The 27,885-nt window shown below is 40.4% G+C and overlaps 1 protein-coding gene across 2 annotated transcripts; it reads left to right on the top strand.

Annotated features, from left to right (window-relative positions):
- PPP4R2 (protein phosphatase 4 regulatory subunit 2) lies at window positions 1–27,885 on the top strand. 2 transcript variants are annotated; one of them, XM_032121302.1, is made up of 9 exons: window positions 1–168; window positions 870–951; window positions 17,357–17,527; window positions 21,980–22,073; window positions 22,911–22,948; window positions 23,269–23,343; window positions 23,761–23,904; window positions 24,178–24,446; window positions 25,540–27,885. In XM_032121302.1, exons 1-9 carry the CDS (start codon window positions 135–137, stop codon window positions 25,851–25,853), a joined length of 1,221 nt encoding a protein of 406 aa, XP_031977193.1. In that variant the 5' UTR covers window positions 1–134; the 3' UTR covers window positions 25,854–27,885. The 2 variants fall into 2 exon arrangements, with proteins under 2 accessions (XP_031977193.1, XP_031977194.1); XM_032121303.1 differs by lacking the exon at window positions 1–168 and adding an exon at window positions 183–686.

The raw sequence follows: 27,885 nt of genomic DNA, 5'->3' as shown, positions 1-27,885 counted from the left end.
CGCGCACGGGCACGGCGCGGGCGCCATGTTGGAGCGTCGCTGAGCGCGGGGTCTCGCTGTGAGCGCGGCCCGGTCTGCGCGGGACTGGGGCGGGGGAGCCGCGCGGAGCCGCGGGGGAATCGCCCGGGCGGATCATGGACGTCGAGCGGCTGCAGGAGGCGCTGAAAGGTGGTGGCGAGGCTGGCGGCGAGGGGTGGGGGAGCGGTGTCGCCGCGCTGAGGGGAAGACTGAGGTCTCTCAGACCCTGTGGGGGGAGCGCCCCTCGCTGAGGGCCACGGGTCCCCGCGCTGTGGGGAGGGGGCTGCTCGCTGGGGGGGGTCCCGCAGAGGGGGGAGAGCCCGGAGGTCGTTGTGGGGAAGTGAAGGGCAGGGCCCCCGATCCCCCTACCCAACGATCCTCGGGGCTGCGAGAGGGGGGGATCAGTGGCTCTCGGGTCTCCCCGGCTGCCGTCCTGGACTCCCCGGCCTGGCCGCCCCTTCCTCCTCATTCCTGCCCCTTCCCCGCCTCCCGGCCCCTTCCCCCGCATCCCGGCCCAGCCCGGACCTGTCCGCTTCTCCCTCCCCAGCCCTCTCTGTTCTGGGCTCAGCTTGAGGAAATCAGCCTTTTTCTGTGCCGTAGCTGCTCAGAAGAAGTTGCAAATCAACTTTTGCTACTCTGGTGCGTGCGGTTTCTCCTCAGGAGAAATAGTAAGTGTTTCCCAGGGCTGGGAAGCTGGTGGAGTTCGTGGGAACAGCCGGAGCATTGAGAGAGCACGACAGTGTTTGTGTGGGAGCTGTACTGATAGTTGAAGCAAATCGCTAATTATTGTGAATTTTTGTTCTGTCCCGTCTTCTTTTACCGTTCTTTTTCTGTCGTTCTCATGCCAACAGATTTTGAGAAGAGAGGAAAGAAGGAAGTGTGTCCAATACTGGATCAATTTCTTTGTCATGTTGCTAAGACTGGAGAGACGATGTAAGTGTGACTGTTTTGGTGGTCTTCAGTTGTGACTTAAAACAAATCTTGCATTTTAAGTCAGTGAGATTCTATTAGGATTCTCTTTTTGCCTGTAGGTTGCTTCATGGAGCTAAATAAGCTTTCCCTAGTTCCCACTTAATTTTGTGTGGATTAGTTTAGTTTGCTGATAGTTTTATCTAACGGGGGCAGACTTCTTGTATAGGCTTTGCTCGGGGGTGTCTGTCAGGTCTTACTGATCCTGCTCAGCACAGTAAAAACCTGTTGCTTTTCCCGGATTTTAAGAGAGATTCAGGTTTTGTAAGTGGCGAGTTCAGCTGCTGTTGCAACATTTGCTGTACCCTGTTGTATAACTGCGTTTGCAGTATCTAACTGTGTTATTTACATAAAGATATCAGTGGCTCAGATTGTTTCTTTCTGGGCTTTGTAACCATCCTGTGATTGTGTCTGGGTGCTGCTTGTGAAGAGGGGACAATCCGGAGGTGCTTTTTGCAGACCAGAAGCGTGGGACCTGCTCTGAATTGCCGTCGTTTTTCAGCTCGCACGGGAGTTTCCCTTCTGCTGCCCTTTCTGTCGCGGTTCTCCGGGAGGGTTTCCCCCGGAGGTGCGAGGGAGCCGCGCTCCTTTCAGGGATCGGTGCTGCTGCGGGAGACTTCCTTTTGGATCACTATTTGGCAGGAAGGGGAAAGGCTTCCCCGGCTGAGTTGCCGTAGCTGTGCTCACTATCTGGCGCCCAGGCTGTCTCCTTGTTTTTGAGGCCTACTGCCAGACTACGGCTCCAGCAGGGGAGATGTGCTTTTACGAGTTTTTTTGTGACCAACCAGTGACCGCAGGGGCTTTGTTTGAGTTTCTAGAGTCCCTCGAACTTGTAAGAGGTTTTGTAGGTTTTGGTGGTTTTCTTTTTTTTTTTTTTTTTTTTTTTTTTTTTAGCTTTCTAGTACTGCTTGGATTAATGGTTTAGAAAGAAAAACAAGTTCTGAAATGTACTTTGCTCTTTGAATAGAAGGCTCAGGCTCAGCAGACATACACAGCTGTAATGCTTAAATTTTGGTGTAGTGCTTATACAGAAAAAACACGCCACAGTAAGCCCATACTAAAATATGTTTAAAATATTTTTCCCATTCTGAGATATTTCTTTAGGTTGTTTTTACTGTTTCTGCCACTATCACATATATTCCAAAATAATTTTTAAAAAGTGATTCTATCGGGGCAAGTTCTGGGGAAAATTATTTCCTCTCTGATTTTATTTTCATTTAGGAAATCGAGGTTTATTTTTTATTATTTTTATTTTAGTTTTACAAACTTAAACCTGAACTGGGATTTCTCATCTGATATACAGATCCTGCTTTCTATGTTTCCAGCGTTTTCTTTGTGGTGTCTTTGAGGTCTGTACCTCTTTTCAGCCTTCTTGAACCTTTCAGTTGCATTAAATTGTTTTTTAAAAAGTGTTGGATGTGCATATCAGAAGTGTGTAATATGATCTGGAGCATAGGATGGCATGGAAATACTGTTCTATAATATTAAATTTGTTTCAAATTATCTACCAAAGTCTTTATTTGTTCATCAAACATGATTGTGTGTTCACTGATGTGTTATGTATCAAAATCTCAGGGGAAAAATGAGTAAAAATTAAAATCTCCTGGGAATCACTCACGGGAAGATTGATAATGTGCATTTTAAGAACTTAGTGTATTTTTTAAGCTAGTACAACTTGACCATTGCACAAGTATGCTGGAATAGACAAACCTACCAAATATATACAAATTTAAAATTCTCTAGATAGTCTTTATTTTCACTCATACAAAAGTAACTTTGTGTAATAGAATCTAAACCAGTAATAAATAGATACTTTGGAACAAGGAGATAAAATACTAGTTTGCAGTGACATTTGTTAGGATCTTTACTAAGTTCATAGTATAGTTTAAAAAAAACGAACAGCAAGGATGGTTTAGTCAGGGGTAATTACATCCATGGTTTGCAGACTTGATTATTGAAAAACAATGGATCTTACTCAGTCACAGCCTGTTCCTAATGTAACAAACAAAAAGTACTGAGGCGAATCAGGACAAGTGAAATGTGAAATACTTTTGCTTTCAGTTAGTAGTTCTAGGAGAGTTATATGGTCTTCATGGGAGTTCTGTCAGCTTTTTAACTTCATCATGACTACTGATTTTTAGAGTATAAACTGCAGTCTGCATCCTGGGGTAAATGTTCTCACCCCCCATACATCTTCAGACACAGTTGCAGCAGACCTTGGTGACTCTTAGCAAACTTAATTTGAAAATGTACAAATGAAGTAAATTAAAGTGACTCTTTAGTTTCTCCTCGAAGCTCGATCATGGCACACATAGCTTCCTCAACAGATGGAAAGCACAGGCTCAGGTAAGGTTGCTGGGTACCTCCCTGCCTCCACTTGTTCCAAAGTGCTTATTCATCTGAGGGAGTTGGGAACAGGTATGTGCAGGTTTAGGTGAGGCTCTGATCTTCCTGGGATTTCTCTGGCAGCAGCCTTGTCTGGTGCAGCCTGTGGGTCACTGTTTCACTTGGGGTGTTCAGCTGCTTCTGCAGCCCCATAGGGACCCGGGGCAGGAACTTCTCAGTCCTGACTCTTTTGGACGAGGCTCAGTTCATTGATCCACGTTTCGTCCCTGGTAGCTGGTACATCCAACTGCAGAGCAACTGGAGAGGTAGTGAAGGGGACGAACAAAGGGTGACAGGTGGTAAAGCCACCACTGCAACTATGATAAGGCTCTTAGAGAGTATCTTTATTGTAATTAGAGGTCTTTCTCACAAGGAAGGTGTGGAACAAAAACGTTGCTAATTTTGGTTCTATTATCAGTGTAAGCTTAGTTGTGTTATCAGTGCTGTGTAGTAAAATCCTGATCATACAATGACGTGCATTCACTTCATCTTTTTGAAGTTTTCCTCTTGTGCAAAGTTAACCATTCACTTAATTGCTGGTGAGATTATGGCCTACATTTACAAAAGCCAGTCTAAACTTCCTATATTAGAGGTGACAGAAGCAAAAGTGTGATTGCTTGGCTGCTTTGAAATATTTTTGTTTCTTAACAGTTGCCCTGGTAAGACTTAGTCTTAGGTGAAATATAAAGTTTGTTGTTCTACCTTTTTTAAAGTTGTCTTGAGTCTTAGGAATTTTTTTTTCTCTTTTCAGAGGAGTGGCATACTCCCTATTTAATCTGACTTTTTACTGAGATACTGACTTGGAATTTCCTTAGTGAGACCGAGCACAGTCAGGGAAGTTTGTTATAACCTCCTTGTCTCCACTTTGTAACAGATCGGTATGACTTGCAAAACTGAGAAAAGTGAAGAGAGATGAAATTTTATAGTCCTAATACTTTACTGTATCTGAAAGATGTCTAGAAACAGGATGAGGTTTTGTGCCCTTTTTTTTTTCATAAGAAATCCACTTACCTATTTTTTCTGAAGTAGAAAGAGCTTTAAGAGATGGGATGGAAATCAGAGCACTGCAGTACTAGAAGTGACATGGAACAGTGAAATTATTTTGTTGTTTCTGAAGAATTCTTAAAAATAGATATTAGGATCACTTCTCAATTGCAATCTTGTGTCCTGTATTTAAAATGTTTTCTCTTACCTCTTAGGAAATTCTCTTGAGTTTAGAGTCACTCTGCCGCTTCAATAGTAAAAATGTTTTTAAACCATATATTTAGGTATTTCATCAAGAAAATCCAATGTGTTGGACTGGAAAGGAAAACTAGATTTTTCTAAAGTGAAAAATAAAACTTAGAAAACTAAAGCAATCAAAAATTTTGTTTTGGTTTTCTATGCATTTCCCCCACTCCTGCCCTGGGGCAGGGAACCTATAAAATGCAATTTTAATGGCTTACTGTAGTTGAAAGTATAATGCAGAAGCTTTCTGACAGTGAAGGAATCCAGAAAGTAGTGAAGTACCAAAATCTGGAGCAATAACAGCTCATAGGCAGAAGTGATTAATTGTAAAATCCTTCTAGGCCTAAGTAGAGAACTCTGCCCAGGATGTGATGCAGTCACACCGGTTCCTCCCCTTAGTGCAGCATAAACAGCCATTAAAATACATTCTGGCTTTATTTCTTCCTGTAGTGAAATTCTTTTGGAAGCTCAGAAATGTTAATTTGAACCTCATCTGAGCCTGAAAGCAACTTGTTTCTTCGCATATTTCCTTGAGGGCCAACACAAGTGGTTTTTTGCAGTTTCTTGAGTCAAGTTCAATTCATGTGATTGTAGGGCAAACATGCGCATCGGTACTATCATCTTAGAATAGTTGGAGGCAACTGCTGGAGGTGATCCAGGCAGACCCTGTGCTCAAGGAGAGCTAATTCCAAAGTTGGATAAAATTGATTAGGGCTTTGTGCAGCATTTCTGAGAATCTCCAGTCATGGCAATTCAGTAGCCTCAGTTTGGCTTCCTGTTTCACTGCTTAATCACATGCACTGGGAAGAATGTCTCCCTTGGAGCATCCTGGGCCCAGTGCCTCTCACCCTGCACTTGTGCATCTCAGAAAGGAATCTGTTTCCATCTCTTTGGATGCAATTATCCCTTCAGTGGTGAAAGTCAGCAGTTGGATTCCACCACCAGAGCCTGTGTTCCAGAGGCAGCCGTGCTGCCTTAGCTTCCTGCAGCAGCCTTGGTCGCAGCACAGGCTGACAGCGCTCAGCTTCCCCCCTGCCAGTGCAGGGGTTGCCCCGCTCTGGGCTGTGAGCACCAGCGTTTGTAATTGGGTGTGGTTGGACTTTGGATCCCAAGCACCGCAAGTACTGCAGTGGAGCCTGATGCTCCCCTGGGGCTGCAGCTGCCCAGCTTTGTGCTGGTGTGCCTTGCTCAGGTTGAACTACAGCGTTCTCTGGTCTTCCCTCCACAGCAGTCAGTCAGGTGGATCAGGGATGATTTGCCTTTAGTAAATTACATAACTGTAAATGTAAGTTACTCAACTGCAGTTCCACCAAAGATAATGGCAAAAATACTTTTGACCTTTTGATGCAATTTCATGTACCTTACGTAGCAGTGAACTTTTTTCCTACTATACTTTTAACCTTTTTTGAATCAGTTTAACTTTTCTATTAGTTTATTACATCAGTGACATAGTTTGTCAGCTGTAGGAGCGCTGAGTGAAGATGCAGTAGCCATGAACTCCTACAAGAATAAGTTTGCATCTCAGTTGAAGTGTTTTAAATATGTACTCTGAACGCTTGTATAATATCCTTTCTCTTGTTACAGATGTATAGATTTTTTAGCCATATGTCCTCTGGCTTATTTCACATGCTTAAATTTAAATCTGCTTTTTTCTCCAAAGTATGTTCTCTGCTTTTATTCAACGAACAGTTTTCTTGCTTGACATGTGTGTGCTAGCATTTTTTCTGATTTGGAGACAACTTACTTTCTGGAAATCTTAATGCTTATTTGGGGAATGTAATTCCTTATGATTTTTTTTTTTAACATGAAATAAAACAATTGTCAAGTTTCTGTTGTGATGAGCAGGATCATGTTTTTCTGAAAGAAGTCTCTGTGTGCCTTTGTTAGTATAAGCCTCTTCCATTTCCACGTTCTCAGTAAAGCAAGAGATGTGAGTAAACTTCCTTGCATTGTTGTCCACTATTATTCCTCACTAACTCTATTCCATTCAGCATCTGGAATTACCCCCCCACTAACTCCCATTCCACTGACACTGTTTTCTGTTTCATAATCCACTGATACCTTGAAAGGACAGGGATCTTTTGTCAAAAAGCCTGCTGATTTACCTTTGTCAACACTAATTTAGCTTCCTTGCTCTTTTACCTCTATTATAAACAAAAATTTCTGTATGTGTGAATTGTGTAGCTGTAGTACTTCAGAGCAGGCAGTGGTGATATTGATGAAATCACTTGCTGCTTTGGGAAGCACACACTGTTGTAGTGTTTTATTTTAAGTGCTGCCACTTCATATCTATTGGGAGTGGGGTTTACAGTATAAAGGTCAGACTTTAACTGCCATTATAAAATGTGTGTGATGAACTGAGCGTAATAAACATTAGTCTCTCTATGGAATACACGTGTAAGGAAATGCAAAAGGCAAACTGATTGCAGCACTGAGTTTTTGGGGTGATGGGACTGTTTTAATCACAAATGTAGCTTTGCACATTCAGATTTGCAGTGTGAGTGTGGCTTCCTTCCCTGTTGCTATACACAGTTCATTCTTGTGAGCACATTTCCTGATAATATTTTTGGCAGCCAGTCCATGTCACTTTGCACAGAAAACCACTCCACCATGTATTCTCTGGTAGTTAATGCAGTTGCACGTGTTTCTGATGATCACTTTTGCTTTTATTCTGTGGTCATCCTTCTCCTCAAGCTCAGTTCTCTGCCTTGCTTGATAGGATTTGTTATCATCCTCAGAGTTTCTCTCGGTTTGTACCTTCACCTCTCAGTGACGTTGCTGTAGTGGATGCTTCAGTGTGACCTCTGATATTTTCCAGTGGCCCTCAAGTCTCTGTTCTGTGGGGGTTGTGCTTGTATTTAATCTGAAGTACTTCCCCAGGCATTTGGGTATTGTTCACTCCATATTACACTTCTGAGTGGTAAGGATGTTTTTCCATTTTGACTTTATAATTGGTGAGCCTTGATCCCTCTTCCTGTCTGAAGCTTTTGGGAAGGTTTGTGCCTGATGGCACATGGGGGGAAGGAACGAGGCAATCGTGCACACAGAGGGAAGGATACAAAGCAGTCTGGTTGACTTGGGGAAGGTGGATTATCAAGTTTGTGGATGAACCAGACCGATGCTGCTTTTCCACAAAGCTGATACATGTCTGGCAGGTCTCAGTTTTAGAGATAAAAATACTTGAAGACAATGACAAGATTTCCGTGATGGCAATACCTGGTGATGCTTGGCTTGGAAGTGGCAGGGGAGTGTGATGATGCACAGACACTGAATGCCTGTGGGTTGGGTCACTGAGGTAGGGTATACCTTGTCAGCCCAAGCATGTGTCAGCTGAAAATGCCTTGTGTAGAAGCCAACTGGATGGCTTTTGTTTCTGGTTTTGAATGAGTTAACAGGTGCAATTTCCCTGGTCCCAGTAGTACTGCTGTGAGACCTGAGTGAGGCCTGTGGGTTTTGGGGACAGTGCGTAAGGTGGCAAGCACAGGAACTCACTGCAATAGAGATGCAGGAGTAGCTGCACAGGGTGCATTTTCCTAATGTGGTTTCCCAGCTCTGTTGCTTGATATAGTAAACATCTGATCATATTATCTCAATGTGGCCTGCTGCTCCTCTGAGGTGACTGGCTCCTTTAACAGTGACAGCTACATTTACCAGAGGAACTGCAGGATTTCTTGTGTGGATTTGGTTGTTCTGGGCAAACTGGTGATACCTGAAGCAACACAGGTGTCCTGTATTGCTTTCTCCTCTGCTATAAGGAAGTTAATTTTTGAATGAAGAGTGTTGTAATCTTGTACTTTTTTGTTCTGTGGTCAGTTTTTGCCTTTAAAATAAAAAAATGAAAGGTGCTTGAGTTTGATTTTAGATAACTCTATTCACAAATTTATTTCCTAGAAAATTTTGGACTGAAATTTTTTTTCTGTTCTGTGGGACAGCTGTATTCCGTTGGAGTCAGCTGAATATTTATCAGCAGAGATCAGAATTAGTCCCTTGATGATTACATATAGTGCTTTAATGTCTTCTTCAGCTGTCTGTTTCCATAACTAAATCTCAATCTTTGTTGTTCCTGGCAAGAGCAGTAGTAATTTTCAAGCAGCAGAGGTGAACACTCACACTACTGAAGTAGATGTAGTTCTAATGTCTGACAGTTTCCCTGGTTCTGGAATGAGCTTATTGTGCTCCCAAGGAGAGCAAAGACTGGATTTAGGCTGACAACAATCAGTGAGTGAAAATGGAAAAACACCTCCTGTGCTTGTGGGAAATACCAGTTTTTCCTCTTTTGAACACTTCAATATATTTTTAATTAAAGTGAAAGGTAACATGAGGTAAAATCCTACTGAAGATAAAATGTGAGAGTGTTTAATTTTACATGAGTTATCAGGTGAAAGGGAACAGGACGCTCTCCCAGGACGAGTGCTTTGCCAGTGTTTTTCTAACAGGAGCACGCTCTGCAGCAAGGCACAGTGTTCCAGGAAATTCACCCTACCTGGAGCACCTCAGCTTTTAAAATTGGATGCTCATTTGGAAACACTCATAAAGGATCTAGCACTTGCCTGGGGGTTTGATTTAATGTTAGGTTGAGGGGTTTGTCTGTTTGCCAGAAGCATGTGAGAGGCCAGTCTCCATTGGGGTACAGGGGATTTTACTGTGTAAATCTGTTGTCATTGTTTGGAATTTCCCGTGTTAATCTGCACTATGTGAATGGTGAAAATAGCAGCAGTGTGCAAACTTATGACACTAAAATGAATTGCATCAAAATACTGTTAAAATAAAGCACAGGAAATAGAAAAATAAGTTTAAAATACAAAGAATATTTGACACAAGTGGAATTAGGTAAGGTATATTCTTTTACCTGGTAAATGAATGCAGCTGCTTAAAGGAATGGCTCAGCTCCCTGTTAGTCACATCACACATCTTACTCTGTCTTATCTGCAGCATTAATTTTGTGGTTAGATCAGTGATCTGCCTCACCCCCCTGTGTGTGGGATCACGGGAATGTGTGGGAGCAGCAGAGCATGCTTGCCCCTTTTGGTGTAGACAAGGACAAGGTTAAGTGTGTGTGGTGGGGCAGCACCCTCCTCCTCTGCACTGGGATGAGATCCCTGTGGGAACCTCAGCATGGCTCATCTCCCTGTTAGTGGGAGTTCAGTGCTGCTGCTTTTTGTCCCAGAAGTTTTCACAGGTATTTTCTGAAAGAATTGAAAGCCATTTCTCTACCACTGAGCACACCTAGTTGAGAAGCAATCTGTTTATATCATAAATAATGAAATAGTAATTCCTGTACAAAAGCTAAGATGCCAAATGGCAACAGGTTTGGGTTTTTTCATTTGTTGGTCTGAAATCACTGGGAATTGTGTTTTACAGGCACTTCTTAAGGTTTTTATCATGTGCACCCGTTCTGTATAACTGTGTATGCCCAGGTGTCCTTGTTTATAGCCACTGAATAGATTTCATATTTGGGTGTGCTGGATAAGGTAAGGATTGATACAAAACCCTGGCAGAAAAGGTAGAGGGAGTAGGAGTAGAACAGAGATATCCAAGGGAAGAGCTGAACGTGGCCTCGGTCTCGTTCTCCCACAGGCCTGCAGTCCATGGGTTCCCTGTGCAGCTGCAGCTCCATTGGCTGCTGGAGAGGATCCCTGGATGCTGCTCCGAGTGCTGAGGCGCTGCCAGGGAGCAGGACAGGGCAGGCAGTGGGACAGGGCAGGCAGTGGGACAGGACAGGCAGTCCTGGGCAGGCTCTGGTGCTGCCTCCCGCTGCTGCTCTTTCCACAGCCTGGGGGAAGGGAGCCACGCTGGGGCTCCTCGTGCCTGGCATGAGTTCTGTGCTCCCTGGTGGCAGACACGGGCCTTGGATTTGAGTGGGCATATTCCACCTAGTCCTTAATATTCCTGTTGGATATATCTTGCATCGAGGCTGTGGAAGAGCAGCTGGAAAGCTGCCTTGCCAGGGGGTTTGAATTGGGTATGTGATTGCTGAGTGCACTTCTTTTTCTCTGCCTTTTCACTTTCCAAATAGTTCTGGAGATCCCATTGATAGACCAGAATAGGAAAGGAATTAACTTGTTTTGGATGAAACTTTAATTTTGCCTTTGACAGCCTGGGGAAATTACTATGTCTTATACTATATCTTTGTCTCCTACAAGCTCTAGAATAAGGCACAAAAGAAAAGAAACAGTTACTAAAGTTGTCAAGTTACTTCACTTCAAAACGCCTGTTTCCTACTAGCAGGTCTCTGTAGGAGTGTCATCTCAGTCAGCAAAAATTGGGGAGGCAAAGGTAATACAAGTGACTCGCATCTCTCATTCCATGTTAAGTGACTCCCTCAGAGATTGTCCTCTGGTTCTTTCCTTGTGTGTTCTGAGGACATTGCCTTAAAATCAGTTTAGCTGGACATAAAATGTTTGCATCTTAAATATACAAATTAGCTTGCCTTTTTTTTTTTTTTTTTTTTTTTTTTTTAATTTCTGCTGGTCAGAGAGCCAATAGTAGAAGTGTGGAGAAGGAAATACTTCCTTTTACTAAGTTCTGATATTTCTTTTATGGCCTGTTCAATGAACAGAATCAATAGTAGATCTACTTTGGTTTCATTTTATGTTCTGTGTGGTATTCAGCATCTCTCCAAAACAGATGGCATCCTCTTAAAATTTAAATCAAGTAATTTTGTAATGAACTTAGACACTGTGAAATCTGAAGACAGACATCCCACCAGGACTCCTGGGACTCTTCATGCTTTAAGTACATAGCTGGGTCTCTGGAAGCTTAACATCTCTTCTATGTAATGTTTCTCTTAATTAAACCTGTAATCTGTAAGGCAATCCAGAAAGATTTATGAAATAATCGCAGTACTTTCAGGAGTAAGCCTTGTTTCAGGCACTCTGAATTTTTCCTCCAGTTCTTCAGTCAATTTTAGGTTTTGTCCTGCTTTACTTCAATGGGTCTTACTGGAGTTTGAACCTTAAAATCTTGCAGAGTTTGTCTAAAGTGCGTGAGCCATATGCATTCCTAGGGTTATGTCTGATGTTTTATTACAGTTTTCAAAAAGGGAGATGAGTAAGTCAGGGTAGTTGTCTTCTGCACTCCTGGAGCCTCCAACCTCCACCTCATGTCCAAGTCGTGTGTTGGTGTAGGGGGAGCACTGTTAGAGCAAAGCCTTGCAGTGCAGTGCTAAATACATGAGAGGGAACCATATTCCGTTTGTTCAACATGGATAGTTTTCCCTTAAAAATAGTAGGGATTTTCATGTTTGTCAGGTCTTGCCCAAACAACCTTGTTAAATATTTCAGGCTTTTTGCTCTTCTCGTTGACACCTTATCTCCCGAAGTGAATATACCAAGTGGGAAAAGAATCAAGTATAGAAACTTGTCCAATGGTCAGAAGAAAATATCAGTTAATTCTCTGACACACAAAAATAGTGCAGATATTCTCCTCTTCCCCAATAACCATTGTGGTAAGAGAGAAAGCTGCTTTCATAGTTTCACCAGTACAAGCATTTTGCATAAGCAGGAGATAAGGGAACGGGGGGATGTCTTTTACACTCTGGGAATGATATGATTAGATTATTTCCATGTAAAATGCAATTTTGTTTGGATATGCGTGTTTGGAAGGATGAATCTTATGCAAATCACATTAGTAGAGACGCAGTCATTCCTTGCAAGCAACTTTGTGCTACTAATTCTTTGAAATCAAAGCATTGCATCAGATTGCTTGCCCTGCTTTCTGTCTGAGGTGGCCTGTTCCCTGTTGAAGATGCTGTTCATCAAGTAGAATTGGTGCATTTCTAAACTTGGTTGATGTTGCTTGGCAAATTCTGTTGATCTGTAGTAATGGATTAGTTCCAAGAGCAAATCATGTAGTGCAAGTACAGGTGTGAAATAGATTGATGGCTTTTATTAGGGAACAGAGCTATTTAGGATTGAATTCTTCCGTGGTTCTGCTCTGATAATGTTAGATTGTGTCTAAATTAGCCTCTCTTCTTTTTGTTGTTGTTTTTTATTATTCTTCCTTGTACAGTGGAGATATTTTTGTTGCTTCATCAACTCTCAGTGACTCAGTGTGTTACTGTAGCACTGTTCTGACTGTGGAGTTCCCCATCCCTCCTTTGTGGCTTTCATCTTAGAGTTTAACTTTCTTGTCTTCACCTACTAATTTTGATTCCATTCTGGGGTTTTATGTAGCTCTGTGTGGGATTTAAAAAAAAAAAAATTATTATTGATTTCTTTGCATAGTCTGTCATTTAATTTAATCTCTACTTGCTCATTTCATGCTTATGTGTTCCTTCACCCTTTCCTAGCCTTTTGTCATGTTGTCTCTCTAATTATATGTAAATCTTCTCAAAACTTGCTGATGTTTCTTGTAGGATTGGCTGTTTGGTCAGATGCTGTCTGCTTTCCTGATCGACTCTGAAAACCAAACTGAGTGTCTTCAAACACTGAAATCTCTTCCATCCATGTTTCTCTCTTATGTTTCTAATGTTTAATGAAATTTCAAGGTCAGGGACTGCACTGGGGTACAATATTAGGGTGTTAAACATCTTTTCATACCTTAAAGCACATTATTAGCAAGTATTAAATGTTTAAGTAAGGTACAAAGAAATGTTGGACTCTGTGTGAGCTTCCATGCTCTCATTTGTTGCTTGACTTTTATAGGTGCTTTTTAAAAAACAATTAAATTGTTGAGTTAAACTACCAGCAGTTGTGTCTGTCCTGGGAGAATTTGAAATCAGTGGTGTCTGTATGGATGCAAGCTGTAGTTCTGAAGTGCTGTGATTGGTTGTTTCTCTTCAGCCATTCCTTTGCCTCTTGTTAGGTGCTTTTTCATGAAATCAGTTTCTTCCTCTGTATGCCAGAGCAAATCATTTAGGTTGATAGAAGGAAAGGATGGTGCAGGAGCTGGTGGGAGGGAAGCAGAGGACTCTTCTGATAAGCTGGCATTTTTTCCTAAACGATTTGGAGCACATGTGGGACTACAGGCTCATTAGCCCAGGAGAGCTCTTTGTACAAGTATGTTTACACAGAGTGACCCAGATATTGTAGTGATAGGTGCCTTGATGTACATAAAATGTATGTGACTACAAAGCTGTCATGCTCTAGAATGAAAGTACACTGAACCAAAACATTGCGGGATCAGCTAATTTTTTGAAGTATTGTTTTTGAAGGTGTGGTCACAGATCTTAGTGTGTTCTCAGGAACTTTTTTTCTTTGAGTGGCTATAAAAGCTCTCAAAGTTGCTGATACAAATTCCCAAGCTAGTGTAGTGGACAGGAAGAGCATGGTTTGGAAGAAAAGGCTGATTATGTGCAATGCTGAGTGGGAAGAGCAAGTATTTATAAACAAGGCTGCTCTGAAAAAAGTATGAACAGTATTTTCTCCATGGAATTTCTTCAATTTGTTATTCTTACGAACTTAAGATGTTTATCAGTTATTTTCCAGTGTATAAAACTGTAGAAGAATTTTCTTTCGCTTCTGTTTGGCTCTTGTTAGATCAAGAAGGTATTGACCAAACTTTCCTCTTGGTTTTGGGTTCCAACATTGTGTAACAAAGCAGAGAAGATAGAGGGCTTTCTCAGGAAGTTTGTGATACATGTGGAATATTTTTCTTTTCCTGAAAACAGATATTTGGCACTTGTTTGTCTCTTCTGTTTGTCTTTCTAAGCAACGAGTCTTTCAGTGACTGGGGATAACTTAAAATTTCTAGAGGTGTAGATACAGATTACTTTGATAGCTAGTAGGATATGCCACTTTTAATTTTGTATTGTGTAGCAGTTCTACCCATTGTTACGAAGGAACTGGTTTTCTCTATGGACGAGACACATGAGTTTCTAGAGTTCAGCTGATGCCAACTTGTACGTGTCATTTTCATAGACTGGTAAAACAGGAAAGGTGACTTCGCTCTTGAGACACTTTTGATCACTTCCACTAAGTAAATGGGAACTGAGAAAATCTTACTGTCCCTGCAGAAATAGTTTTGGGTTTTTTTGGTCAGAAATGAGTTCATTGTTTTAACAACACTGATGTCAGGAGAAGCATGGGACAGCTCTGTTTATAGTTTGAGCTGCAGTTCTGTCTGAGATTGCACTGAATGTAACAGTGGCCTTTGAGCAGTTCAGCTTTCCTGCTGCTGCTACTGCAGCCCCAGCAGCAGGGAATCCAGCAGTGCTGGGAAAAACTGCTGCAGAAACACAGAATGTCCGAGCAGCAAGGCTGTGCTGAGCCCTTGCTGCTGTGGTTACACAGCTTCTAGCAACAGCTTGTTGGGTTGATCTAAACTGGTGTTGCTCTGTCTGGATTAGCTGTGGTCAGCCTTGTGATTGCAGGATGAGGTTATCCTTAAACTCTGCTGCCTCTGTGTGTAACCTGTCCTGTGTTACCTGGTCAGCAGTCATTTAGTAAATGGTTTGGAATGCAGGTTGAGAGATGCTTTCTATGTCAGTAGTTCAGTGTGTTGCAGATGTAAGTTCTTAGCCTTTTTATAATGGGACAAATACTAATTAAAATTTTGAATTTAAAATCGAAGTGATAGTTTTCTGGACTTCTGTATATGGGCAAAATGTTACAATCTTTGTTTTCTGTAGCGTCAGCATTGTAAAGGAGCTGGTGGGTGCTGCTTTCAGGCAGTAGATTGCCATTTTAAACCTCATGTTGTTGATTTATTTCAAACACTGATGGGTTAATAGTCTATGAAAAGATAAGTGTTACTATTTAGCAAGAAATAAATAACAGTGAAAACACAGAACAGCGGAAGTTTTAAAGTGTGGAAATATATCCAAATGGAGTTGTCAAAGAATGTTTAGAATAATAGTGGAATCCCCTTTCATGAGGCAAGTAAAGCTCTTGCGATGCTCTGTGGGGAGTAATCCCACACTGTCACGGGATTATTTACTGTGTTTCGTGGTGTGTTTATGTATTACATCTGTGATTTGTTACAAACACTTTGGTTTCATGGTGGTAACACTGCAGAATTGTATAGCTTTTTTATTTAACATTTGTAATAGTAATGCCTAATATTGTACATTGGAAAATTATAGTATTCTGCTTTGGGTGTAGAATGCTGATTGGAGACTTAATCCAGTGAGACTCAGTGGTGCTCTTTAATCCATGCCATTCCCTTTGGGACCTTGATGTTTATTTATTCATTTTTATTATTATTATTCACTAAGTCCTATGGTCCCTCCGGTTGTGAGGTGCTTAAAGGTCTCTTGTTGAGGGAAAAGAGAGGTTTGCTTTCCTCTTTGGAATTCCCCCATTCTTGCAAATTTACCATTCCTAATAAAAGACAGGGGCTTTGTGTTTGGATCTCTGTAGATAAACCTGAGCTGTATTTTCCCCCTTTTCATCTCATAATTATTTCTTTGAGACTAAGGAGGAAATTAAGGCAAAGATGACGTGGCCCTGCTTTGCTGGTGCAGGCGGGCTGATAGAGCTTCCTTGGCCTGTGGTTTGGGATTTGGTGGTACTGGAGAAACAAACATCACCACAAGCGGTTCACAGCACAAATAGTTGTGTCAGGCCCACAGAAGGGCAGCTGCTACGTGGGGTTGAAAATAGGGCCACCAAAGGCAGCCTGTAGATAAAATACAGCCTTTGGCTAAATTGTTCTCTATATAGTTTAATATTGCTTTGAGCAGGAGCTGAAGGGCTGTCCAGGGGCTCACATTTTACACTTGTTTGGTTGGAGCCTGCTCATACCAGATCGTGTGTGTTACAGATAAATGTCTAAGATCGTCTTCTCTCCTTGTTTATTGTTTGTTATTCCATATTTCTTCCTTTTCTCCGTCCTGGAGCTGTGCAAGCTCCTGCATTAACAGGAATAGAATCAAATCGATCCTGAACTAAATCAGTTGTTTTCACATTGCTCCCTGTGCTGCTCAGACATGCACGAGCCCAAGGAGGCCCTGAACAGCTCCTGTGGGTGCTCTGTGGGGCCGTGGGTGTGGAAGGGCTGGCTCAGCACTTGTCTGTTGTAGCTAGTGTGAGGGACCTGTTTGCTTGAAAATTTCAAAATGTAGAATTTTATAAATTATGAAACTTGAAGCTGTAAGGCAAAACATAATTTGGAAACATCTTAATAGCTTCCTGCTGTGAGAATGTTTATGGGAGTCAAAGTTGTTTTGCTCAGTTTTTCGTCAACAAGTGCCAACTGAGATACAGAAAATCCTGGCCTTTTTGAGAGAAAGAGATTCAGTGAAATGCTTTTAAGGTGTGTGGAGTTACAGAAGGCTTTTGGTAAGGTTTTGTTAGGGAAGCAGATAGTCCTGTGTACAGTTGCTGTATGGATTCCAGACTTGAAACACTTTTTGTTTTGGTGTGGTGGTTGGGTTTTTTTTTTTTTGTTTTTGTTTTTTTGTTGGTTTTTTTGTTGTTGTTGTTGTTGTGTTTTTTTTTTTTTTTTTTCTTTTTTCCCCTTGCTCCTTTTGTGAGCTCAGTGAAAACTTTAGGCAGCATGTAGGCTCACTTTATATTGTATAGACACGTGCATATTTCACATTTAGGTTTGCATTGTCAGTGGATATTGGTTCTTTAAGGAAACTGCCTCCCCTGCTGTTAGTGGCAATTGATTTGTGTTACATTGTTCCAGTGTAATTTTTGAAATAGTTACCGTGCTTTAAATTCGGGAAGGAAAATAGCACTGCATTACTTGCCTTGTTCATCTTAGGACTGGCATACCAGGGTGAATGTTGTTATGCAAACATAAACTTACACTGTTGTTCTTTGGGTTTAGGACTAACTTGCCTATGTCTCAATGCTTGTGTTTTATGCAGGGTTCAGTGGTCTCAGTTTAAAGGCTATTTTATTTTCAAACTGGAGAAAGTCATGGATGATTTCAGAACCTCAGCTCCTGAACCAAGAGGGCCCCCCAATCCAAATGTGGAATATATTCCCTTTGAAGAGATGAAAGAAAGAATCCTGAAAATTGTCACTGGATTTAATGGGTATGTATCCTTTGTTTTCTAAAATCAGGCTAACAAACATATTTCTCCAGTTTTGTAACATAGTTTGTACTGTCTGTCTGGAACTGTTCATCTTGCTTCCTTGAATAGATGAGCAGAAGCAGATATGCACCTTGGAAATACATTGCAGTAGTTTCTGAACTTCATTATTCTGTCACTGAATGAAAAGTGTGACATGCTGTCATGTCATTCACATTGTTTTTTCAATCTGTAGTTAGTTTTTAAACAGTGCATTCAAAGAAGCATCATATTACTGTGCACATTTAAGAGTAAAGTCAGATTGCTTTCAGTATATTTTGAAATACCAAATGGGAAGAGGTCTTCTGGTGTTCAGTTCCTGATTGTTTTGTGGCAGTTCACTGGCTTTTGAAGAAGTCATGCAGTGAGAAACGGTGTGACCAGGAGGTGTACCTGGGTTAGAATTGTTAAATAATGCCAAATTCAAATTTTCAGCTGAGGTGATAGTTATTGATGAAGGACATGGATGTTTGATCAGTTGCTGACAGTGTCCTAGATTAAAATGTATCTGTGCCCTTTGCTGGTTTCCTTTTGGAAGTTTTTGTTTCCTTTCAAATAAAGCTCCTGATGTTTTTGTCTTATTTGGTGTGTCCTTTTTACTAGCTTACATAGTATTTTTGTTGTTTCTAACTGGATTACATGCTTGCCATAAGCTGAGTCATCCTGGTTGTGGTGCTCAGTGCTTGTTAAGACTTTTCAGCATTTTTCTCAGCTTGTTATAAATCGGCATGTTCTAAATTTTGTATTCCTGATACCCTGAAATTTCAGATTCAGTGGTGCTACTGACATGTCCTTAGTATTGTATTTTGATGCTGTATTTATAATTTATACTGTCATTGTTCCATGCTACTTCATTTATTTGCAGTTTAGGAGTCTTAAGTCAGATCTCCTCTTCCCCCAGCAACTGCTCTCATGTAGGAGACTTCTAAGAATGTGAAATTCAGCTTGTTCTCAGCTCCCCAATATTTATACCAAGCTGCTTCACTGCAGGAATTTAAAAACAAACCTATCCTTTATGCTCAAGTCTGCCTCTCTCCCTCCTCCCCCAGCTTTTTGATAATGCTTCGTTGCCCACAATATGGGTAATGTTCTCCCAGGGACAGCTAATGAATGGGCTGCTGTTATCTGCTGTTGTTCCCAAGTGCACTGAACAAACCTCTGGATGATGAGTCTGGAGCTTAGGCTGTGCCTGTGCTATTTTCATCCTTTGCTGTAGCACTTCAGGGTGCTCAACTTCCTCATACTTTGCAGTGAAACTCCCAGGCTTTGAGGAAGCAAACTGCATCCATTAGTTACCTTAAAGGAAATAATGCCTGGGGATGTTTCAGGATCTGGGATTGCAGAGTGGTTCATTCAGTAAATCTTGTAACCCCCACAGGGAGGATGTGATTTTAAAAGCTGAATCATGTGGAGATCTGTCCAAAGAGTAACAGCAGCAGGTTTTGGGTTGTGGGATTTGTATATTCAGGCTTCTTTAGAGCTGTGGGTGTCATTTCAGGGTACCAGGGCAGACAAGGAAGCTACTTGATGTGACTTTATTATTGGGATGTTTTTATTAGCATTTGTTTGAGAGAGAGGGAAAGAGTTCAAAGTAGCAAGTTTTTAACAAGTTTTGAGTTGAAGAAGTAACACATTAAAAATGACCTCTTTTTTGGGGTCTTTCTAGCTGAAGTGCCTTTTAAAGAAAGCACGAACTGGCTCTTTTAGCCTGTCTGTATCTTACTTGACATGGTGTCTTCACAGGTTTACAGAGCCAGATTCTCTTTACAATTCTCTTACAATTGCTTTGGAGTAGGAACTTCTTGCCATTTTTTTATCCTTTTATCCTTTGTTAGTGAAACAGGAAGTTCCAAGGTAAGTTACTGGGGATCTCAATGACAGAGAAATTTTCACAGCATGAATAACTTAGATCATAAGCCAAATTTCATTTATGTGGGTTTGTTTGTTTGTTTGGGGTTTTTTTGGCTACAATTTAATGTAACTGGTATAAGTAATTTTCCCAGGTCCCTCTTCAGTACTGTCCAAATGAATTTTTGGTTTGTAATTCACTCTGGACTGTAGTGCTGGAAGTGCTGTTTTGAGTGTGTTGGTATAGAATTTTGAGTGGTTACCTTAAGTGGGCAGATCAGGACTATTCATGCAGCTCATATGCTGAACTAATTAAATTTCCAAGCATTTACAGTCAGTTCTCGTACTGCTCACAAACTTTACTTTGGTGTTCCTTTATAGATTTACACCAGTTTAAATTACTTCTGGTTTAAGATCACGTTGTTGAACTATTTTAAAACAATAGTTTTTCACCAGAAAGAGTTCCTGAGGTGAAGTTAACTTTGGGTTTTGCCAACTAAAAGCATTTGCAAGTGTTGAAGGAGTTCCATGCAGAGGGGTGATTGTGTGACACCGGGTGCCATCTGCTGCTCAATGCACGAAGTTCACTTTGCTGTGAAGAATTTGGAGGGAAATGAGTTGGCTTTTGCTTTTTTCTTTTTAACTTCTTATAGCTGAGATTAAAATAGGAAGACAGCTTTTCCTTCTGGAGTCAGTTGCAGGCTGCACATTTCTCGAGTTTTCTGTCTTACTTGGGGGATTAGCACTGTGTTGATGTTTCAAAACACTTCATGTCACAGCATTCCAGGTGACCCGTTAAGTACAGCTAAATCCAAATTAGCCACATATTGATTCCCCAGGATGTCTTACAGATCTGGCTGATGGAGAATAATTTAAAATTCTGTATGTTTTTGTTTCTGTTGAATAAATGGATCTTTGAATGGACAGTCTAGTCTATTAAAAAAAGAATGAAATATTTTTATTTATGGATTTTCAACCAAAACCCAAAATGGCCATCACAAGAAACAGATCAATATAATATTTTATCTATATGGAAAGATGAACAGATCAAGTAAATTCTTTGTGACTTAAAAGTTGGAATGTTAAAAGAAGGCACTGCACAGAAGCTGAATATTGTGAGTATGGACTTGATCTTAAAGGTCTCTTCTAAGCTTGATGATTTTATGAAGAATTTGGGTGTCAAAGATTGCTGCTTGCCCAATGAAGAGCAAGGGAAGGGAAACTAATAATGCCAGAACCACTGTCAAGTTTAAGAGCATTCATGTAATAAACTGAATTAGAAGGAACACTTGTTCCTGTGGTTTTTCTGGTTTGTTGAGGATTAGGACTTCCTCAGTAACATAATGTACAGGCAGTTCTGAAAAACATAATTAAATTGCTGATACTTAGTCACTCTCTGAGTACTACTTGCTTTTAGTTAAAGTGAGTTGTCATGTGGGATGATGAATTGGAGCTGTGCTGACCTGTTTGCACTGAGCTGGTGGCAGAGCTGGCCATTTCTCACGTGGCTTTTTAGCTAATGAGCAAAGCTGGACATCCATGCTGTGTTAGCTCATGGCACAGGCTGGAGATACCATGTACTGACTTCCTCAGAAAATAATAAAAGTGGAATTTGGACAGAAATTGACAGTATAAGGATATACACACACATGCGTGTCAGTCTGTATTGATGCAGCTCTGGATTTGTATTCCCAGCCAAAAAATGGTTCATAAATATTGTATTAAATATTCTTCTTAGATAACTTTTAAAATGCTTATGGCTTCAACTTCCAATAGTTAATTGTAAAAATGCATGGTACTTTATAACTATACTGAAATATTTTTGTCAGAAGTTTGTCAAAATGTGATGCTGAACTTGGATTCAAAGTGTGTGACACCTCAGGTAACTGGGAATTGTCTGTAAAGTATTGCTTGTCTGAAAGGTCAGTTTCTCATTTCAGCAGGGATGAAACTGAGTGCAGAATTGTCAAAAAAAGAAATGTGTTTATGTGGTTCCTATGGGCTTATACATCGCTAATTATTATTAATTATTAATTATTTTTCCTGATTTGCTCTTTGATAGATGAGTACATTGTCCAGTTGTAGCAAAATAGATTATTTGTAACAGCTGAAATATAATGGTTCTACTAATTCCAACATTTACTGCTTTTTCTGTAACTGTGTTTTGTAAAACCTGAAATAAACTACAAGTTGAGACTTTTTTAGCTCTAGTGTGTATGACTCAAATTTGTTTTGAATCCCTTAAAATTTCTCTATATTGGAATAGTACAGTCAGAAACTTCACTGTTGATCTGATTTCGTTTTTGTTGTTTAAATGAGTCCTTTGAGTTGTGGGATGATGCATTTAGGATTCTGCTTGGGTTTTGTGGTGGTGAGCACAGGAAACAGCTTTGTGTATGAGATAAATAAAGCCTTGAGGTGCCACCCAGTATTGCTCATGGTAACAAACTTCAGTACTGGTTTTGTTCCTCCTTCTCGGTAACGGGGAGAAAGCAATAATGTTGTTGCTTCCTGAGAGTCATACTTATTAAAATAAAATTAAATTGTTATAAATCTATTTCATTGCAGCATCCCCTTCACTATCCAGCGACTCTGTGAGTTGCTGACAGATCCTAGGAGGAATTACACAGGAACAGACAAATTTCTAAGAGGTGTGGAAAAGGTAAGTATTTCTCTGACAGAGAACACAGCTCCACAGTCACAGCCACCACTTAATAACTTCCCAATTGCTCCCAAAGGTCTGCTGGTTTCCTTGGGGGGCTCAGAGCCAGAGTATAGCTAATGGCTGCTCTTAAGTGTCTGAGTTTGTTTCATACCTTTCAGCAGCAAAAAGCAGTTCTAAAATAACTTCAGACATAAAAATTAATCTCAGGGCTGCAACTGCTGTGTTTTGTAATCACTGTGCAGTACTCCAGCTGTAGTGTGTGGGGGGTGTATTGGCAGTTGTTATATGGAGTGCTAGTTAGAAATGATCAGATGAAACCTGAATCTTTTGATCAGGCATTTCCTCCCACATTTGGTTTCAGAGTAGATCGAGAGGTGAAGAAGAAGGGAGGCCCCTTCCCTCCAGTGTCTTTTGTTTCAGTGTTTAAATCCTGTGGTGTAGCAGAGTGTGCCTTCAGAAGAGCACACAGGTGTCTTAACTGGCATTTTACAGCTTATATCAGAATGTGGGATCCTTCAGAAGCCAGGAACAGATTTTCAAGATATGGTTCCACAATTGGATTCAGCATTTCTGGAGAACTTTGTTCTCCAGACATCCCTCAGTTAGAAATTACAGGCACTCAGGCCTGAGGCTTAATGTGCTGGTCTTGTTAAAACAGCAACAAACTTACTAAAATCCTGAATTTTGGTGTAATTATGGCCTGACCTTGTAAGTGGGAGCAGAGCTACCTTAACAGATAGGACCAAAATCCTGAAACTTTTGAAGTTTTGGGATGTTGTCAAGAGCTGAAGCTTCTGTTTCTGAACTCTTGATGTATTTGTTTGTATATTACAGAATGTCATGGTTGTCAGCTGTGTATATCCATCTTCAGAGTGAGTATAACCCTCTTTTCCATGAAACTTCAAGCTTGTGTTACTCACAAGGGAGAATGTATGTGTGTGTCTAATGCATTTCTCTTGCTGTCAGTAGTTGTATCTAAAAGCCAGACAGGGAGAGTTCACATTTTGTTATCCATAGTGCAATCAGCAGTAGGGATGGTGTCTGCAAGTGTAGTAATTGGGAAAAAAGTAAAAATTCCTTGGGGACTGACAGTGGGGGCTTTATAAGTTTGGGATTGGGAAATTCTCTGCAAACAAGCTTGAAGTGATTTAAAGTTCCTTTATTCATAACATTTTGTTGTTTTGTTTGTTAGGAAAAATAATTCCAGTAGTTTAAATCGGATGAATGGTGTTATGTTCCCAGGAAATTCACCAGGGTACTCTGACAGGTGAGTTCAGTTCTAGGGGTTAACTTTGACTGGATAGAAGCAGTGGAGTTCTGGGAATAGCTGGTTCAGATCCCTTTTTACCTGTTGTGATTCCAAGTAAGTAGCCTTAAAAACGAGGTGTGCCATGGAATACACTGGGGAGTGGGGGTAGAGGAGGCAGGAACATGTATGCTACATACTGTGTATTGTCATCTCTCTGTCACCTCGTTGAGAATTTTTTCTTGTTATTTAAATTTTTTAATCAAATTTGCACATTGGAGGCAAGGAGTATTTTATTCAGTATAAAACAGCAAAGCCCCTCATCTGTTTGTTTAGTTTTGTTGATCTTATAAAGGAAGGGTATAGCTACTTTCTGCAAAATAGGAACAAGTTACTTTGCTGAGAGGCTGGGTTAACTTTCCATTATTATTTTTAAAGATCGAATGTAAATGGCCCTGGGACCCCCAGACCCGTGAGTCGAACGAAGGTTTCATTGTCAACTCCCATGACAACCAACGGTTTGCCAGACAGCACAGAGCATAAAGAGCCCAGCTTGCAGCAAACAGAGGAGAAGAAACACAGGTTTGTCAGAAGGGGTGTATTTTGAGCTTTTAGTATTCTCAGGTTTTTTATTTATGTTTAAAAATAGTTTAAAAAAGACATGTAAGGGATGCATAACGGAGTCTTAAGTCAGGAGTGATGACTTTAAGGTTTTGTTATGTAATAAGTGAAGCAAATTCTGTTGTTGTGACTTAAAGTGTTTAAATCGAAGTAGTTGCTACTTTTTTTTAAAGTGTGACGAGATACAGAATGTTTGTCTTCAATAAAAGCTACATCTGCTTTTGTTGCTTGTAGTGAATCACCAGCGTCTGAATCAGAAGGTGCTCAGAGCAGCCCAGTGAAAAATAAGCACTCTGAGGATGATCCTGCAGAAGCAGAAGGACATGAGGTAAAAAGACTTAAATTTGACAAGGAAGGGGAAGCCAGAGATGCACCAAACCAAACTGCCTCTAGTGAAGTCTCTTCAGGCATGGGGGAAGAGACAGAAGCATCCTCTACATCTCAGGATAAAGAAAAAGATGCTACCTGTGCCAGACAGCACTGTACAGAGGAAGAGGAGGAAGGTATTTCAGAGTTCACTGTCTTCTTTTACTTCCAAGGAGTTGGGATTTTCTTTGCTGGAGACCAGTGCTGCTGGAATTGCTGAATGTCTCCTGTTGTGCTTAAAGATGAGCTGCTTGTTCATACTTCAATTTTGCATAATTTACCAAGTCTATTACTTCTTTTTCCTTGGTCCTACACTCAATTTGAAACTTACACAAGGGTACTTAAAATCTTTTGGGGCCATAAATTAGATCAGGGTGCACCAAGAATTCAATAATGCCTACTTTAGGGTATCATCAGGTGTTCTCATCTTTTCTCCAGATGGGGATGGGTCATACTTACGTTTTACTATCTTTATTAATAATGGAATTTACTTTATTACAGCTATAAATTTATGTTTTTTCACTGAGGAGACTGAGCAACAATGTCTCCACATCCTGTCAGAACAGTAAAAATTATCTCACTGAAAGGCAGGCTCTGTACCTAAGTAAAAAAAAGAAACTAAAAAACCCCAAAAAACCTGCAGTTAAGAGACTAATCTAGTTTTTACATATTCTTCAAAGTTTCGTTTTAATTATTTTTTGCGGCTGGAGAAATAAACATCTCTCTGAAACATCTACCAAGAATCTGTCCATATATATTTCTTTCCCACGGGACTCCTGGTTTGATACATTGTGTTACAGTATCCCCACTGTAACAATTTTTTATGGCTCAAGTATTTGTACAATGTTCCTGTAGATCATGATGGCTGTACACTTGAAACAGCCATGTTTTCATAATTTCCCGGAGACTGATTCTGAAGGCAAGTGGAGGATGTGGGGAAGCAAGAAAAAGTTACTTCTTAGACATCATCTTTATCAAGTGAAGCTTCACTAAGTGAAGCCACCTGTTAAATAAAATAACTGGACTTTATTTTATGGTATGTTGAGAGAGTTTGGATATTCTGACAAAGGTGGCCACTGCTTTATCTTCTAATAAAATCGGGGTTTGTCTGTTTTTCCTGATCTTGGCTGTGTTGTGGAAGTTCTGCTCAGCATAGCTGGGAGTGGAAAGTAGCAGGATTAAGGTATGTTGAAAAATCCCTTGGTAATACTGTACTTTCTCTGTTCCTAGAGTCCTTCATGTCTCCCAGAAACGTTGGTCCAGACAGAAAAGAGCAAGACAAAGACAGTGACTCCTCAAGTGTGGCCGAAGAGAGCTCTGAGGAGAACAATCAGATGGAGGAGTCTGAGCAGTCGCGGGCAGAGAAGGATTTGCACTCGGCTGACAGTGACATCAGTGCATCTGCCACTAGTGGAGCTGACTGCAGTGAAACAGAAGAGCTGGGCTCCTATGCTAGTGAAACTCCCGAAAACTCCTCAGAGACCCCGATGGAAAACAGTGATGAAGCCACAGAAGCTGCAGATGAACCTATGGAGCAAGACTAATTTAAATAAACTTAGAGGCAGTATTTTCCATAAGGCTCCGGTTTTACACTGTATAAATAATTTTATGTAATAAAGTGGACCTTTAGTTTTACAAAAAGAAGCAGGTTGTAAAATAAACTTCTCCATGGATTGAACCTTGAAAGAGTTGTACATGATAAGAACTGTGAATACCAGCTCCTTCAGGTCCTGCTTACCGCTGAACTTTCGTTTGGTCAAATCAGTGGTTTGTGTATAGTTTTTTTTATTTAGAATAAAAGTTTTTAAACTGGAAGGTAATTATAATTTTGACAACTTTTTTGGAGATCACCACACCTAGTTGTATGTAAGCAAGAAAGCTTTTTGTCTTGTCTTTTTCTGACAGCTCTAGCAGTTACTTCATATTTTGGTTACAGTTTCAACATTTGACATGTGAAATTCGGAGTTTCAGGCCGGTTTCTGGATTTTTATTTGAATACACACCAAGAAACCTTCTGTTGTGTGTTTCAAATGTGTTCCATTTCACACACACATTTCACACACACATCTCCGCACAGCATGCACACCTCCGTGTACCCTCGGTATTCTAAGGGGGAAAGGGTATATTTTTCTGTTTCTATAAAAGATAAATACAGCAAATACTTTTTCTATAGGGAAAAGACTGAGTTCACCTCTCAAGGCACTTTGCCTCTGGAAAAACAAAACACATGAAATCTGGCCCATATGAAACCCTGGAAATAGTAACATTGTTGAAAACACCCGAGTAAACACATTCCAAGAGAACTGTTCCAATGACAACATTTTTGTATACTTCTGAGGTGCCTGAGTGAAAGGAGTTCATTTATTTATGACAAAATGTGCTTTATGTTGAGAACGTTGTAATCAAAATATTAGCTTAAACTTTTGTAGAAGAAATGTTTGAAAATAAAATACCTTGGAAGAAATGAGCAGGTATTTGCCTTTCTGAGTGCTTCTTGGAGCTTGTGAATATTGTAGAGAAGTCTCAAGAGTTCCTCCAAGGTTTGCAGGTGGCATCGGGCTGATCACACCACTGGATGGGAAGGATGGAGATGTGACCCTGGTCATGTTCCTGAGCTACAGGGCTTAGGGGTGCAGAGGAATCACCACGATTTGTATAACATTTTGGAAGTGAACTAAATATTTTTGAACATACTACTTTGACAGCCAGTGTTACATTTTTTTCAAACCAGCTCAAAGCACAAACTACTGCTTTAAACTCAATATTTTCCAGTTCCCATATTTAAAGACATGCAAGCTGCAACCTCCCAGTCACAATTACTGGCTGCCAAATTTATACCTGTTTCTTCAACTGTACCTTTTTGATATTTAGAATTTTTAAATTTCTGTAAAGTAGATTTTTTGTAGATTGTAATGAGTGCTCACTGCCATTGTGAAACGGTATATAATTGTATAATTTCTGTGTGTAAACTGAATGCTTGGGCTTTCAATACAGTATTCATATAAAGCAATAAATATTAATGTTATGAAATATCTGAGTACATTTTTATCACAATTGTCCCTCTTTGGTTTTAAGTTCATGTACCTGAAGTACAAAAATGACCTCTAAAATGCATGCTGATAGTTTCTTGTACTACATGGTCTGCTTTGTATTGTTTGGGGGAAAATTAGGTTTTGATTAATACCAGAATTAATTTGGCTCAGTTGGACTATTTATAAAGTTATTTCTTGCTGATGTTACCTATCAAGTTGTGAGCAGACAGGATTCAGGGAGACGCTTGCAAAAAAAAAAAAAATCTTACTGATCGAGATCCCCTTGCAGAAGGAAAATTGTATTTTGACTCATTTTCATTGTGCTGAAGGGTTGGATGTGTGTCATCAAATTAAAGGACTGAACCAAAATGTTGAAATTAGGGAAGTTTAAGATTATAGTGACCTCTTACACTTCTTTTTTTCTTTTTTTAATATTTTGCCAATGAGAAAATTTTAAAATTTCTAAGTTTAGAGATTTCTGAAATTTTCTTTAGATTGTTTATTTGTGACGATACTGTCAATAAACTTGTTCTTTAAGCACCTG

This window comes from Corvus moneduloides, chromosome 11, assembly GCF_009650955.1.
Source record: "Corvus moneduloides isolate bCorMon1 chromosome 11, bCorMon1.pri, whole genome shotgun sequence".
Lineage (NCBI taxonomy): Eukaryota > Metazoa > Chordata > Aves > Passeriformes > Corvidae > Corvus > Corvus moneduloides.
The sequence above is the reverse complement of the archived record's forward strand: the minus strand, read 5'-3'. Positions and strand labels throughout refer to the sequence as shown.

Excerpts from the sequence above, each read along its gene's own strand:
- PPP4R2 (XM_032121302.1), top strand. The coding sequence starts at position 135 with ATGGACGTCGAGCGGCTGCAGGAGGCGCTGAAAG. Across the intron at positions 169-869 it reads GCTGCAGGAGGCGCTGAAAG|ATTTTGAGAAGAGAGGAAAG; the intron begins GTGGTGGCGAGG and ends TCATGCCAACAG. Across the intron at positions 22,074-22,910 it reads TTCTAAGAGGTGTGGAAAAG|AATGTCATGGTTGTCAGCTG; the intron begins GTAAGTATTTCT and ends TGTATATTACAG.